The sequence below is a fragment of the Heloderma suspectum genome, chromosome 2, assembly GCF_057233095.1.
Source record: "Heloderma suspectum isolate Gila_16-S chromosome 2, 16-S_ref, whole genome shotgun sequence".
NCBI classification, from domain to species: Eukaryota; Metazoa; Chordata; class Lepidosauria; order Squamata; family Helodermatidae; genus Heloderma; species Heloderma suspectum.
Window position 1 is genome coordinate 33,717,367 of NC_139459.1, and position 15,957 is coordinate 33,733,323.

Here is a 15,957-nt window from a genome sequence, read left to right on the forward strand (position 1 = left end):
GTGTAGGAAGCTGGGGAGACTGCTGGCTGTAGGAGAGATTACTGTACCATGAAAAACAGGACACTGACACACACTGCTTGGTCACCTCAAAAGTAAGGTAAGCACAAGAATCCCGAACCCTACCTAGGGATGTCACAAGCATCCGACACAGGGGTGGAGTCTAACAGACTCTACCCACTAGGCCTGCCAGACTGGGGTCCATGAACCACCCGCCCGCTCCCTCTTGCTACACCGAGCGAGCTGCTGGGCTGCCTGTTTACTGCCTGGCGTCTGCTGCATGGCCACCTGGTCCCTTAGCAAGCCACCATATTGTGTAAAATGGCAGTTTGTTATTCTGCATAGAAGGCCTTTTACAGAAATGGTGGCCATAAAGCTGCCTTTTACGCAAGATTAGAGGTGTGAATGGTCACTTTGGTGGCCACTGCTGAATGAGGGGATGTGTGTCTTTAAGCCAGTAATGACATTGAGCAGGGGGTTTGGCTGGATGGTCTTATAGGCCCCTTCCAGCCCTACTATTCTATGATTCTATGATATGCATTAACTTGCCTTTAAAAAAAAATCTCCCTACTTTTCAAGATCCTCTAAATCCAAGAGTATCCATAATGGGGAAAGCTGTAAAAAAAAAGAAAAGAAGGAAGGCAGAAGGAAAGAAAGATTATGAAAATGTAAATTTCCAGAAGTTGTAAATTATTTCCTTGAAAAATCCCCCCCCCCAAATTTAAAATGTATCTTTTCTTTTGCAATCTAGTAGTTGTTGTGGGCTTATTGCCAGGCTGCATGAACTTTGAACTGACCAGTTCTGTTTAGCTAGCTTCAGCAAAGTTGCATAGACCATGTGCCTTCAACCATCCCCTCAGAATAGGTACAACTGCATCCATATGTTTTGTTTCAACTGGGGGCTGAGGCTAGGGGATGATAAGAGGCGGGTTTTGAGGAGGTGCTTTGCAGAAAGGCTGAGGCTGAATTCCAGTGGTTCCAATTTTGGTGGGGCTGTGGATCCATCCTGGGTTCTGGTCAGAACCAGCCAGAATTCTAAAGGAGCTATCCAAGGTACTGGACCCTATCCCCAAAATAGGTTCAGCACCTTGGATACCTCATTTAGAGTTCTGGCTGGTTCTGAATGAAACCCGGGATGGATTCATAGCCCCACCGAAATCAGAATCACCACTCTCCACTGCTGGATTCCCATATGGAGCAGAATGAGGTTGCAACGAGGCTGGCAGAATCCTGATGTTTTAAAAGTCCAGCGCAAACAGAAGACTAGCGCAGCAAGGAGATGGCTAGAAACTTTGCTCCTTCTGAGCTAGCTTTCTTCTGCCATAGAATACATTACTCAGAGGGAGCTTTTAAAAATGGTAATCCCCGCCTGCAATCTGACGTGGTACGATCCACTCCACTCTACCACCTCGGGACTTCACCACTTCAGTGAGCTGCATGCGCAGACCAGACCACAACGGTGTTACGCTCACTGCGGCGGGGGGGGGGGGGGGCGGCGGCGGCGTTTTCTGCTCAGTCCGCTGCGGGACAGCATTGCACCGCTCTTACCATGCTTCGCTGGCCTCTGAAGTACCCATTCTGACCACTAGGAAGCGCTGTTGCACAGGTTTTTACCCTATGCCTGCCTGTGCCTGACTAATAGCTGGAAAGCTTGATGGGGAGGGGGGGGGGGGGCTGTCGCTTCTTTTCCTGGTACAAGCACGTTTAAACACCTGTCCCATAAAACGGTTCTTTCACTATGAACGATGGGGCTATTATGAGAAGGAGAGGACACTCCTCTCCCCCCCCACCCCGATTTTACAACTTGGATCCACGGGTTTGGAGGTCGTCTCTCCCCCCCCCCCTCCCTCCCCGCCTCCTCAACACACACACACACACACACACCACAACCATTTGGGGGAAATAAACCCGTAGAAACCCGCGAACAACAATGGTCACATTAATCTTGCGCAATTAGCGTTATAAACCTTGGCAACTCTACAGGCTCTAAAAGACAAAGCGTTATGCAAATCGGCCCTCGCGTCTCTCATCCCCCCCCCCCCCGCCCATACGCACACACGCCCGCTCCCTCTTCCTCGATGTATGGATTTCTTCCCCCACCCCCAACATTCACCATCTCCTCTGTGTGTCTCTTTGGCGCTGTTTTCCAGACTCTTTTTAATGATACGGTACATTGACTAACTTAAAATTAATTATAAGGTTCTTGACCGAAAAAGCGGGGGGGGGGGAGGAGGAGGGAGGGAGGGAGGGAGGGGTGTGTGTGGGGGGGCAGGCTGTGCTATTCAGAGGGTTTGGTGTTCAGAGAATTAGCCACCTGCGCTTGGCAGCGCTGCCCAGCCAAAGACAGAAGGGCAATTTGTGTTGTGTATATTTGGAGGGTCGGTGTGGATGAGGGCACTTAGGCAGGGGTGGCTGTGGAATCAGCCTCGCGTATTCTTCTGCTGCGGTCGCTGCTGCTATAGGCTGGAAGAGGGATGCCCAGAAGGCTGCAGAGAAAGGAGCAATTCTCAGCGGTGTGTGTGTGTGTGTGTGTGTTGTTCGTCCACTGCCCCACGGATTGAAGCGATTGCACCGTGGAGAGGGAGCTGCAGGTGTTTTGTTTTTTAATCATTTTATTTGAGGTGGAAGGGGGGGTCCAGGGGGAGAGTTGCTAGGGGAGACATTTCATCTGCCAAAGTGGCCAGTTTGGATCGGATCGGATTCTGGACCAGGTGGAGGTGGCTTCTTGTTTCTTAGCTTATATGGCGCAGTCAAGGCTGGCACTGGCGCGTGAGAGGACTCGAACTTTTCTCTCGCTCTCGTCTGCCTTGCCGGGCTACACGCGGCAGAAAGGTTCAAAAGGGGACCGGGCTACTACAGCTAAAGAAGGAGGGTGTTGCTAGAGAGGCTGGCAAAGTTGCTTCTCAACGGGAAAAGGGGTCCCCACATTGTGGCTGCAAAGAGCGGATTTAAGAAATGCGCGCGCGCGCGCGAGTGTGTAAAAACCGGACTGCGTAAAAGCAATACTTTTGACTTTTCCTTCCTTCCTTCCTTCCTTCCTTCCTTCCTTCCTTCCAACCGATTTTCCGGGGTTCCTTTCAGTCAGACACCTCTGTTCTGAAGTGCCTGCCTGCCTGCCTGCCTGCCTTTCTCTCTCTCTCTTTCTTTTGAAAAAGGATGGCGTTAACCACGCAACGAGTAAGTATAAATAAATGTTCGCTTAAAAAAGAGGAGGAGAAGGAGAAGGAGAAGAAACGAGCGGTTTTCAGCTGTCGCAGTAATTCAACTCGCACCTGTCCGCTTCGGATAGAGTCACTATTCTCCTCTTTTGGGGGACGGGGGGGGGGGGGGGTTGTAATTTCGAGCAGGGCTTTGATTTATTCCCTTTCTATCAGTGATTAATGCGCCTTAATTAGCTAATCTCAAAACCATTATTTACAACTGGGGTGGACAAAGGGAAAAGCTGATGAACCAGCACTTAAGTCAGTTTGAAATTATGGAGTTGGGAGCAAGGAAGAGGGAAGCAAGGGAGAGGGTGCCTGTGAGCGAAGGAGAGGAGAGCTGCTGACGGGGCGTCGGGGGCCAGTTTTGGACTGGGCATCCTGCAGCCACACTACAATCCTATGGCCACTTAGCTGAGAGTAAGTCCCATTGAAGACAGTGTGGCTTACTTCTGAGTAGACATTATAGGATCGCACTGTAAACCTCTCTCACTCTCACTCTCTCTATATAAACTCAGGTTCTTTCTGTGGCATATATACGCTCTTGGCGTATTTCTGTCTTTTCAAAAAAGCAGGCTAAAAAGCAGGCAGCAGGTTGAACAGAGGAAACCAAGGTCAGCTATGGAAGAAGAAGAAGAAAGAAAGAAAGAAAGAAAGAAAGAATTATTTCTTTGGCACTATACAGTTTTCACCTGTCGGCAGTCCTGAACATACTTACTTGAGAGTAAGTCCCACCGAAATTCGTAGAGCTTACTCCCGAGCAAGGAGTGGGCTCCATCGACGTTATCGAAGTGGGGGGAAATGGTGTGTTTCTGCAACTGTTTAGCTCTATCCACGCTTACCTGGGCATACGCCCCACTGAACTTCTGAGTAGAGGATTGCGCTGTAAATGTGCAACGCAGGCATTCTTTGCTTGCAAGTATGGAGGATACAACATTGTACACAGAACATGGGTATATGTTCCTGTGGATCCCAGCCCTGTCGATTAGAGAAGAGGTGGGCTGGGGACACTGGAATACACAAATCATTTTTATGTATTTTAGATTTTGAAAAAAAAAAAAAATCAAATGGCATGCCACCGGATGCATCGTTTCCCAAGTTTTCTCCAGAGCAATAAATTACTAGGTTATTTAGGATTTTCGAGTAGAAAGAAATTGTCTGAACACCAGAATCCTATATATCTACTCTGAAGTAAGCCCCACTGACTGAGCTCAATGGGGCTTGCGCTCGGCCAGGTAAGTGTGTATAGGATTTCAGCCTACATTTAGTGAATTTCTCCTTGGCATTTGGCTGGCAGAGAGAGGCTTCTACTCCCGGAGTTCTCCTCTGCTTTAATATATATACAAAACAAAAATAATATTTTTCCAGGTCTTTAAAAATCACCGCCACACTTTTTTATTTTTATTTTAAATTTAAAGCAGTGATACAGAAAACAGCCGGCCTCCTTCCATCACCCTGCGCCGTTTTAGTCGTCCTGCCAACACTTGTGTCCATATACGCGGTGTCTGCTACCCAGAACTCCCGGTGCTGAGAACTGGGTCGTCAGCGAAGTTCCCAGCAGCAAACCAAAGAACCCAGCGCTGTCTCACCTCTCCGAACTCTCGACTTCTCTTCCTGGATGTCCCAAACAATCAGCCATCCATCTCTGTGAGTTTTCTTACCATGGACAATCTAGTGACAAGAACTCCACAGCTTGGTCTTCGCACCTGCGCCTACACACACGCACACATGCACGCACACTGCTATTATTATTATTATTATTATTATTAAATTTATTATTATTATTATTAAATTTATTTATTTAAAAATGTATTGCCCCCAAACCTGCCCCATATTGAAAAGAGCTGAAATCCCAGCCCTTAACTACAAAATAGATAAATAATAAAGGCAAATTGGACATTTAGGGAGAATTTTCCTTGGGTTAGAAAAATAATGCAAGAAGCTCTGAACCAGCGAGCCCAATAAAGCCATAAATACAATCAAAGGACAACTGGTTTTGAAAAGAAGACGTGGAAGGATTCAAATATGGACGTGTATTTTTGAACAGCCCTTCGCGAAAGGAGGTTCTTGGAGAAGGGAGGGGGCTTCGCCCAAAGAGGAAAAGACGCCCCATCTTACTCCAAGTCGGTCATTTTGGAGTACTCCCCCCACCCACAAGGCTAAACATTATTCCGGAGGAGAAACAGATTCTCCACCTCCACCCCCGTTCCCTAAAGACCTCCACTCGCCTCCCCCTGTCCCCCTTTCCTGGAAAAAGTCAGTTTTTTCCCACCCACCACCACTTCCCTCCAAAAAAAGAAAGAAAGACGAAGTTTCGTCGCTTAATACAACATTCGCGGATGCGACAGTGGACGGGAGGGGGAAAATGCTTTAATGTTTAAACAGACGTGGTATTCTCTCTCTCTCTCTCTCTCTCTCACACACACACACACACACGCACACACAGTATTCATGTGTGTGCCTGTTTTATCATTGATTCTGAAATGTTTTAACGTCTTAAATAACCGTTCAATAACAACAAAAAAACAGCCGCCGCTTCAGGGGGAAAATGGTTATTATGAACATGTTTTTGTTGTCCGCTATGAAATAGCAAGACGTGAGAGTGGAGGATGGGTTAGGGGACCAGAGAGGGGCATCTGTTTAATTTGGAGCAATCCTCGACCCTGAGTGATTGTTTTGAAAAAGGGAAGGGGGGGGGGAATCGTTCCCATGTTTAAAGATTATTAATCCCTCCCTCCACTTTCAATTCTGCTGGAAAGGGGGATGGGGGGGTGGGAGGAAGAAAGAAATGGATTAGGAACGGTATCAGGCGGGATTATTCGTTTATATCAGCCAGATGGAGCCATACGGGGCAACGGGAAAGCAACAAAGGAGAGGAATGTATGGTTATTAGTGTGTGTGTGTGTGTGTGTGTGTGTGTGTGTGTTTAAATGGTTACGAGGCATTATTGGGGGAGATTTTCAAACAACCAAGTCACTGGGGTTGCAGAGACGAAGCAAGGGAAGCGATATCTGACTGGCTTGTATCGTTTGCTTTTAATTGGATGCGATGTACATTCATTTTTAAAAAAAATTCTAAAGAAGACACAGTTTTGAATCCAAAGGAAGCGACAGGGGATCTTTCCTAAACTGGTGTGAAGTCGCTTTCTCTTTCCTCCGATTTACACTGACCAACCCCCATTCTTTTTCCTCGCCCCCTTTTCGACATACACACACAACAACAACTCTGGAGAATGTTTCAAGTCTTCTCTGCTTAGGGCAAACACTGCGGGAGGTGGAGGGGGGAGAAAAAAATCAATTCAACAATTAGTGACCTCAGAATGCACCTGCTGTTTGGATACAAAGAACTGGGGTGGTGGAGAATTAAGAGGGAGCCCCCCCAACCCCTCCCCGCCGTGCGACCTTATACGATTACATGGGAGGAAACATTACCGTTAACCAAAGCCAAGCCAAACCAAATCAGCAGTTCCTTCCCAACTGACATCTGTCTATCTATCTATCTATCTATCTATCCATCTATCATCTATCTACCTACCCATCCATCCATTAGAAACTGAGGACTAGTGAAATTAATGTGGGGTTTTTTAAGCTTTCGAATGCTCAGAATAATAAACCTCTCCAATCCGCATTCATCTGGAAAAAAAAGAAAGGGGGAAAAAAAACCTGGATTGTCATAAAATGACAATCGGATTGTCATAAAACGGATCCGCACATTAATTCGAAATGGTCCAAAGGAAGTGAGGCTCCTTCTCCGCCCACCCCTTCCCTCTCAACAAAAATACTCTGGAAGGATCGGATCTTTCGGGCTTTAAAATGCTTTATTGATTGAAATAATTGAAGCATTATTTGGATTTCCTCTGACACGGACGCTGATTTATAGGGCTCTACCCTCAACGATTGTTGTCCAGGCGCAAAGACAGCGCAGTCGGATCTGATCAGGAAAAAACCCATCCATCCATCCATCTGTCTGTCTGTCCGCCCGTCCATCCTTTCTAATGCATCATCTATGCACCTATCTACTATCTATCTTTGCTGGTATGATACACAGAATGGGAATAATAACGCGCGTTTACTGTTTATGTAGAGCTGTTTCCCCCCCGCTTTTTGGCCCCCCTTCCGCTTAGTGGTAAATCGCCCTTGGCCACCGCCCCCCCCCCCGCTAAAATCTCGTGTCTTTGAGGCCTCTGTTTCCAGTTTGCACGTTCAGTGCCAGCAACATCTGACCATACGAGGAGACGTAACTGCGGAGCTGTGTTCCATTTCGGCCGGTCCGGGCAGTGAAAACCACACAGAAGGGCAGAGCACGGAGGCGCACACCCCCGGGTCTGAGCCCGGGGTCGGGGAGAAGGTGGAGAGACCGCTCCAATGGGACGGGATCGATCGAGGGGGCGCGATGCAAGACAGGACCATTCACATCAATGGGAGTCTGGACTTTGCCTGGCTTCCGGTAGGCTGCAGATGGCACCCAAGGGAAAAGCACGGTGGATTGGAGCTAGAAGGGGCGAATGGATGGAAATGGGCGACGGTGTGTGTCATCAGCAACCGAACCATTAGTGGAGACGGTTGTATTTTGTTCCCGAAGATCCAATATTATGACTGTAAATAGCAGATCTGAGAAATGCAGGTATTGGGAGGGTGGGTGTAAAATCCGGACAGAACAAAAACACCAAAACACCAAAAAAAAAATTTCTTTTTTTCCTTCCTTCCTTCCTTCCTTCCCCGCTCCTTTCCAAACCTCCGCCCAACGATTGTTTTGATTACATGATCTAAATAAATACTTCTTTAAAAAAATCAGTTAAATGCCTCATCTTCAATAGGGTCCAGAGTTTCCATTGGACGAGAGGGAGCGATTGCAATCTGCAGAAGGTTGCCACCCCACCCCGTGCATTCAGTCGCGCCTTGAGTTACCCTAGAAAAATACAGAGGACCATCACATCCCGTTTTACCGGGCGTTTGTGGGTGTTCCCTGAAACATAAACAGACGTGGGGGAGGGAAGGAATCCCATTGTCTGTTTTCCAGCAGATTTCGTTTTGCCCTGGAAAAGGCGATCTGACTCCACTCAAGTTCACTTGGGAAAGTAAAAGCTTTCGGTGGGAGACGAGGGGAGATGCATGTGGCTTTAATAGGAGTGAAAGTATTACAGAGGGATCAGATTAAGCGAGAGAGGGAGCTTTTGAACATCTGTCTAATGCAGCCAATACAGATGACATTAGTGATATTGGAGAGAGGGAGGAAGAGAGCGCGCGCGCAGCAGATCGAGCTGGGATTAGGAGAAACCTCCCGTCGATCCGATTAGTCCCTGCCTGCCCCTCTCCCGCCAGCCGGATCTGGGGCCCAGGAAAGCCTCTAGACTGGGATAATCATGTGCCTCTTAGCCGCCTGTGGCTGGAGCGAGGCAGGACAGGAGATGCTGCGACTGGCCGAGAGAAAGAATAACAAAGGAAGAGGTGGCAGCGAGAGAGGCTAAGCAGCCCTTCTCTCGTCTCGAGCCTGCTGTCTTCAGCTGAAAGGGGAGGATCGCCACAAGGTCCACGTCTAAGGAGAAGAGGCCAGCAAGCAGTGGGGGCTGGGGGCTCTGCTGGCAGCGGAGGAGTGGGGTGTGTGTGTGGGAATCCGCTCTGGGGTTCCGTCAGAACCAGCCAGAGCTCTACAGGCTGCCCAAGGTGCTTCGCAATGAGACAGCTCCTTGGATAGCACGTTGGACAGCTCCTTTAGACTTCTGACTGGTTCTCTGACGGAAACCCGGAGCAAATTTACCACCCCATGGCATCGGAGCCACCAGCCTTCACTGCCAGCAAATTCAGGTCAGCCACTCAGATATCCTGCTGCCAAGAGCAGCCAGTCAGCCAGCCAGCCCCTGAAAAGTTCACCAGCAGGGCAAGAATCTCAAGGCCTTCCCTCCTTGATTCCCTCTTCTCTCTGAGCTACAGTGCCGGGGTGTTGAGCCCCCAGATGGCCATGCCCCTTCCCCTGGCCACACCCTCTTTCCCACAACCCCCAATAGTTTTGTGGTTTCCCAGCTTTTGTGAACATTCTAAAGGGTTGAATCGATTTTCCTTACTTAGTGGCAGTAAGAGCTTTCAGCTCAAATTTTGTTGTTGTTCAGTCATTCAGTCGTGTCCAACTCTTCGTGACCCCATGGGCCATAGCACGCCAGGCCTTCCTGTCCTGCGCTCTCTCCCGGAGCATGCTCAAGTCCATATTCATTGCATCGGTGATGCTATCCAGCCATCTCATCCTCTGTCGTCCCCTTCTCCTTTTGCCTTCAGTCTTTCCCAGCATCAGGGTCTTTTCCAGGGAGTTTTCTCTTCGCATTAGGTGGCCAAAATATTTCAGCTTCAGCTTCAGTATCTGTCCTTCCAATGAGCACTCAGGGTTGATTTCCTTTAGGATGGACTGATTTGATCTCCTTGCAGTCCAGGGGACTCGTAAGAGTCTTCTCCAGCACCACAGTTCGAAAGCTTCACTTCTTCGGCACTCAGCTTTCCTTATAGTCCAGCTCTCACAGCCCTATGTTACTAATGGGAAAACCATAGTTTGATTAGACGGACCTTTGTCGGCAAGGTGATGTCTCTGCTCAAATACATGGATATTTTTGGACCTGCCCCTTTTTTGGCCCCACCCACCAAGCTTCTCTGAAATTGAAGTTGGCCCTGGGGCTAAAAGAGATGCCAACTGCCTCTATACATCAAGGTTCTGTTGAGGTGTCTCAGCTAACAGGTGCGTCTAGCTTCCACCCAGACAACTGCTATTGGCCCTGATTGGCAGCACGACTGATCGGAGATCCAGTGGGGGTTGGTGGCTCCGATGTCAGTGTGTGTGTGGGGGGGTAAATCCGCTCCCAGTATCAGTCAGGACCAGTCAGAACTCTAAAGGAGCAATCCAAGCTGCTTCTGCACCTTGGATAGCTCCTTTAGAGTTCTGCCTGGTTCGGACTGAAACCCAGAGTGGATTTACTGCCCTACTGACATCAGAGCCACCAGCCTCTACTGCGGGGATCTTTCCCAGCTTTTCTTTCCTGCCATTCCTGAGCGTGCTATGGAGCTAAATCTGGGGCTTTCTCAATGCAAAGAATGTGCTGTAAGGAGAAAAAGGTGCTTTCTGACTATTTCTCCATAGTAGTGCTGTGCTAGCTGCTGGAAGTGACATGTCACATGGCACCCATCATGTCTGAACATGCTCGGACTGGTTCCAGATTTACATGCCCAGCCCGGCTGATGATGGGCAGTTTGTCAGCTAGTCCATCCTTTCCCAATCTGGGTGCCCTCCAGATGTGTTGGACTACAGCTCCCATCAGCCCAGTCAGCATGGTCAATGGTCAAAGATTATGGGAGTTGTGGTTCAAAACATCTGAGGGCTCTTTTTGCCTATCTCTGCATTATATTTCTTCCTGCCCCACTAAATTTTCTCTAACCCCCCTTTTTTTGCAAATAAATAATTAAAACACCGTTTACAGTGTTGTCTTTAAAAGGCCTGCAAACCAGATGAACTACCACCTCCCCCCCCCCCATTTTTAGGCTGTCTATCGGCCTGCCAGGCTGGGAGACTGGGCTAGACCAACACCCAGGGGAAAAGCACCACAGACTGCAAATTGTCCCTCAAACCACTTTATTACCCTTTGTGGGACAAATATGTGTTGCAGTGACACAGGAAGTTTCACAGGTGTTTCCCTACAACAAACATGTTTTATCTCCCTGCATTGAGCAGGGGGTTGGACTCGATGGCCTTATAGGCTCCTTCCAACCCTACTATTCTATGATTCTATGATCTCTAGGGTGCAGTCATAGTGGAAGCCTGAAACAGGACATTCTTTCAGCAGTGATATAAAATGGCAACCATGTTATATATTAACAGCTATTAAAATGTTACATGCTATGATGTTCTCTCCCTTGGAGGCTTAGTGAGGGCAGAAGACCAGGCAGAGTTGGTACTATTGCAATTTCTCAATGGAGCCTAGCTCAGTAAAGCACATTCAGCCACTGAATACCAGGTATGGGGGCAGGGAGAGAGAAAACTGCTGACGTGTGACACTGGACAACAACAGCTAGCAAGGTTTTGTTTTGTTTTTGCATAATCACTTTGGAGCAGTAGCAGTCTATCTGAGCAATGTTGGAATGTTTAGAAAGTTAGCAGCGGGAATGTTAAAAGTCATCAGCCATTCTTAACTCATCTCAACACTGGTTCCTTGGGGCAGGGAAGGAAGCATAGACATGCTGTAAACAAATAATGAGGACACTCCAAACATGCAGCATGTGAGCTGCAGACACACTCAGGGACAGGGACTGGGAAGCCTTAATTGGCTGCAGATTCCTTCCAAGCATGCATACTAGGGATGGCGGAGAATTCTGCCACGGATCTCAGTGAGGCCGAATCCCCCCGAAATCTGTGGCGGAATGAATCCCCCCCACCCCACCACCCCGCGAAAGGCACGCAAAACGGAGCACCTACCTGGTGCTGTTTGCGCTGCTTTGTGAATGGCAGCCATGTCTGCAGCTGCCATTTGATTCATGAATTTTCCCATGATAGGCTACGTAAATACTTATGTAGCCTATCACGGCTAACGCAGGGACGCCATTTGTGTCCCTGCAGAGGCCGTGATAGGCTACATAAATTTTTACATAGCCTATCACGGGAAAAAAAAGGGAACGCAAATGGAGGCCGCCGTAGCCGCCGCCATCTGCGTTCCCTTTTTTTCACCGTGATAGGCTACGTGAATATTTACGTAGCGTATCATGGCGAAAAAAAAAGCGACACAAATGGCAGCGGCATTTGCGCCCCTGTGCAGCCCAGCAGCAGCCAGATGTCACTGTGGGTGGCCCGGCAGCTCCGCGGAGTTGCTGCAGAGAGGAGCCAGCTGCCGAGGATTTCGGGGGGAGGGATGGAGCGCCTCCCCCCCACCGCGGATGTCACGAAATGAAACAGGTAAGTCGTTTCGTACATCCCTAAGCATACACTGTGTTTTTAGGAACATGTCTATCATTGTATGTATTTGCTGAAGGAAACCCCCCCCCCCCAATAGTCCTACTCCCCCAAGCCAGCGAAATTATTTTGGCACTTGGGGCAGAAAATCCCATAAGGACTGCTCCCCCTCCCTGTGGGTAAAAATGAAATAATCATGAATTAAATAACCAAGAATTTGCTGCCCTTACATGACACCTCAGATCAGTACAACCAGAGATATGTTGGTATACCATTGGAAGATGGGACTTCCAGGTCGGAAGATGGTCAAAATGCTACTGGGGAGGAACAGAGGATAAATTCAACTAACCCCAGATGTGATGACGCAGCTAGCTCAAAGCCGAAAGGACGGCTAGCAGCCGATGGTGCTGGTGGTGAATGACAAATCCGATGTTCTAAAGATCAACACACCATAGGAACCTGGAATGTAAGATCTATGAGCCAGGGCAAATTGGATGTGGTTATTGGGGAGATGTCAAGATTAAATATCGACATTTTGGGGGTCAGTGAACTGAAATGGCCTGGAATGGGCCACTTCACATCAAATGACCACCAGATCTACTACTGTGGACAAGAGGACCACAGAAGAAATGGAGTAGCCTTCATAATTAATAATAAAGTGGCTAAAGCAGTGCTTGGATACAATCCAAAAAATGACAGAATGATCTCAATTCGAATTCAGGGTAAGCCATTTAACATCACAGTGATCCAAATATATGCCCCAACCACAGATGCTGAAGAAGCAGAAGTAGATCAGTTCTATGAGGATCTGCAGCACCTACTGGATAGTATGCCAAACAAAGATGTTATTTTCATTATAGGAGACTGGGATGCTAAGGTGGGTAGTCAAACGACACCTGGAATTACAGGCAAGCATGGTCTGGGAGAACAAAATGAAGCAGGACATAGGCTGATAGAATTTTGCCAAGACAACTCACTGTGCATAACAGACACTCTCTTCCAACAACCTAAGAGATGACTTTATACATGGACTTCACCAGACGGTGGACACCGAAATCAGATTGACTACATCCTTTGTAGCCAAAGGTGGTGGACATCTACGCAGTCGGTAAAAACAAGACCTGGAGCTGATTGTAGTTCAGATCACGAACTTCTTATTGCACAATTTAGAATCAGACTAAAGAGAATAGGGAAGACCCACAGATCAGTTAGATATGAGATCACGAATATTCCTCATGAATATGCAGTGGAGGTGAAGAATAGATTGAAGGGACTAGATTTAGTAGATAGGGTCCTGGAAGAACTATGGACAGAAGTTCGCAACATTGTTCAGGAGGTGGCAACAAAAAATGTCCCAAAGAGAAAGAAAACCAAGAAGGCAAGATGGCTGTCTGCTGAGACACTGGAAGCAGCCCAAGAAAGAAGGAAAGCAAAAGGCAACAGTGATTGGGGGAGATATGCCCAATTAAATGCAAAATTCCAGAGGTTAGCCAGAAGAGATAAGGAATTATTTTTAAACAAGCAATGCACAGAAGCGGAAGAAGATAATAGAATAGGAAGAACAAGAGACCTCTTCCAGAAAATTAGAAACATTGGAGGTAAATGCCAGGCAAAAATGGGTATGATCAAAAACAAAGATGGCAAGGACCTAACAGAAGCAGAAGAGATCAAGAAAAGGTGGCAAAAATATATGGAACATCTGTTTAGGAAGGATAATAATATCAGGGATAGATTTGACGGTGTGGTCAGTGAGCTAGAGCCAGACATCCTGAAGAGTGAGGTTGAATGGGCCTTAAGAAGCATTGCTAATAACAAGGCAGCAGGAGATGACGGTATCCCAGCTGAACTGTTTAAAATCTTGCAAGTTGATGCTGTCAAGGTGATGCATGCCATATGCCAGCAAATTTGGAAAACACAAGAATGGCCAACAGATTGGAAAAAATCAACTTATATCCCCATACCAAAAAAGGGAAGCACCAAAGAATGTTCAAACTATCGAACAGTGGCACTTATTTCATATGCCACTAAGGTAATGCTCAAGATCTTGCAAGGTAGACTCCAGCAATTCATGGAACGAGAATTGCCAGCTGTACAAGCTGGGTTTAGAAAAGGCAGAGGAACTAGAGACCAAATTGCCAATATCTGCTGGATAATGGTGAAAGCCAGGGAGTTTCAAAAAACATCTATTTCTGTTTTATTGACTATTCTAAAGCCTTTGACTGTGTGGATCATCACAAATTGTGGCAAGTTCTTGGTGGTATGGGGATACCAAGTCATCTTGTCTGCCTCCTGAGGAATCTGTATAACGACCAAGTAGCAACGGTAAGAACAGACCACGGATCAATGGACTGGTTTAAGATTGGGAAAGGAGTACGGCAGGGTTGTATACTCTCACCCTACCTATTCAACCTGTATGCAGAACACATCATGCGACGTGCTGGGCTTGATGAAGCCAAGGCTGGAGTTAAAATCTCTGGAAGAAACATTAACGATCTCCGATATGCAGATGATACCACTTTGATGGCTGAAAGTGAGGAGGAGCTGAGAAACCTCATGACGAAGGTGAAAGAAGAAAGTGAAAAAGCTGGGTTGAAGTTCAACCTCAAAAAAACCAAGATTATGGCAACCAGCTTGATTGATAACTGGCAAATAGAGGGAGAAAACGTGGAGGCAGTGACAGCCTTTCTAGGTGCAAAGATTACTGCAGATGCTGATTGCAGCCAGGAAATCAGAAGACGTTTACTTCTTGGGAGGACAGCAATGACAAATCTAATCTTGATAAAATAGTGAAGAGCAGAGACATCACACTGACAACAAAGGTCCGTGTAGTTAAAGCAATGGTATTCCCCATAGTAACCTATGGCTAGGGATGGCGGAGAATTTCTCCCTGAAACTTCGGGGGGCCGAGCGCCAACGTGTTCGGCCCCCCGAACAAGTTTCGGGGAGAAATTCTCCGCCCCCCCTGCCCCCCGTCCCCCCCGGGATGGGACTTACCTTTGCCGAATGTCCCTCCCGGCGGCGGGTCCAGCTGGCGGTTCGGCGGGTGTTCGTGCGGGGCGGGAGTGGCAGCCGGTCTTTTGACCGGCTGCCGCCGCCGCCATTCCAATAAAAGAAAGAAAAAAAAAACGCCCCCGTGATAGGCTACTTGACGATTAATGTAGCCTATCACGGCTAGATTTGTAAAGTCAGCCGTGATAGGCTACGTAAATCGTCACGTAGCCTATCGCGGGTGACTTTAAAAAAAAAAAGCGTGCACGGATAATGGCGGCCCCCATAGGGAGCCGCCATTCGCGTTCCTTATTTGGTTGCTGTAGTCTACGTAAAGATTTACGTAGACTACAGCGACCAAATAAGGAACGCGAATGGCGGCTCCCTATGGGGGCCGCCATTAGCATACGCGCTTTTTTTTTTTAAAAAAAAGTCACCCGCGATAGGCTATGTGACGATTAACGTAGCCTATCACGGCTGACTTTGCAGATCTAGCCGTGATAGGCTACGTTAATCGTCACGTAGCCTATCACGGGGGCGTTTTTTTTTTTAAAAAAAACACTTTGGAGTTCGCGGCCGGGCGAGGCGGGAAGCCTCCTCCCCGGCCTGAATTTCGGCCGGGCAAGGCGGGAAGCCTCCCCCCTGGCCTGAATTTCGGCTGGGCGAGGCAGGAAGCCTCCCCCCCCGGCCTGAACTTCGCGGCGGGAGCAGCGAAGCGCCTCCCCCCCAGCGTGAACAAGCTTCGACGACAGGTAAGTGACTTTCGTCCACCCCTACTATGGCTGCGAGAGCTGGACCATAAGGAAGGCTGAGCGAAGGAAGATAGATGCTTTTGAACTGTGGTGCTGGAGGA

At 48.0% G+C, this 15,957-nt stretch overlaps 1 protein-coding gene across 1 annotated transcript; it reads left to right on the top strand.

Annotated features, from left to right (window-relative positions):
- The first annotated feature begins 2,738 nt into the window (after window positions 1-2,738).
- On the top strand, window positions 2,739-7,974 carry LOC146352075 (uncharacterized). Its single transcript, XM_084829641.1, has 4 exons — window positions 2,739-2,869; window positions 4,616-4,844; window positions 7,077-7,231; window positions 7,391-7,974. Exons 1-4 carry the CDS (start codon window positions 2,739-2,741, stop codon window positions 7,800-7,802), a joined length of 927 nt encoding a protein of 308 aa, XP_084685767.1. The 3' UTR covers window positions 7,803-7,974.
- The last annotated feature ends 7,983 nt before the right edge of the window (window positions 7,975-15,957 follow it).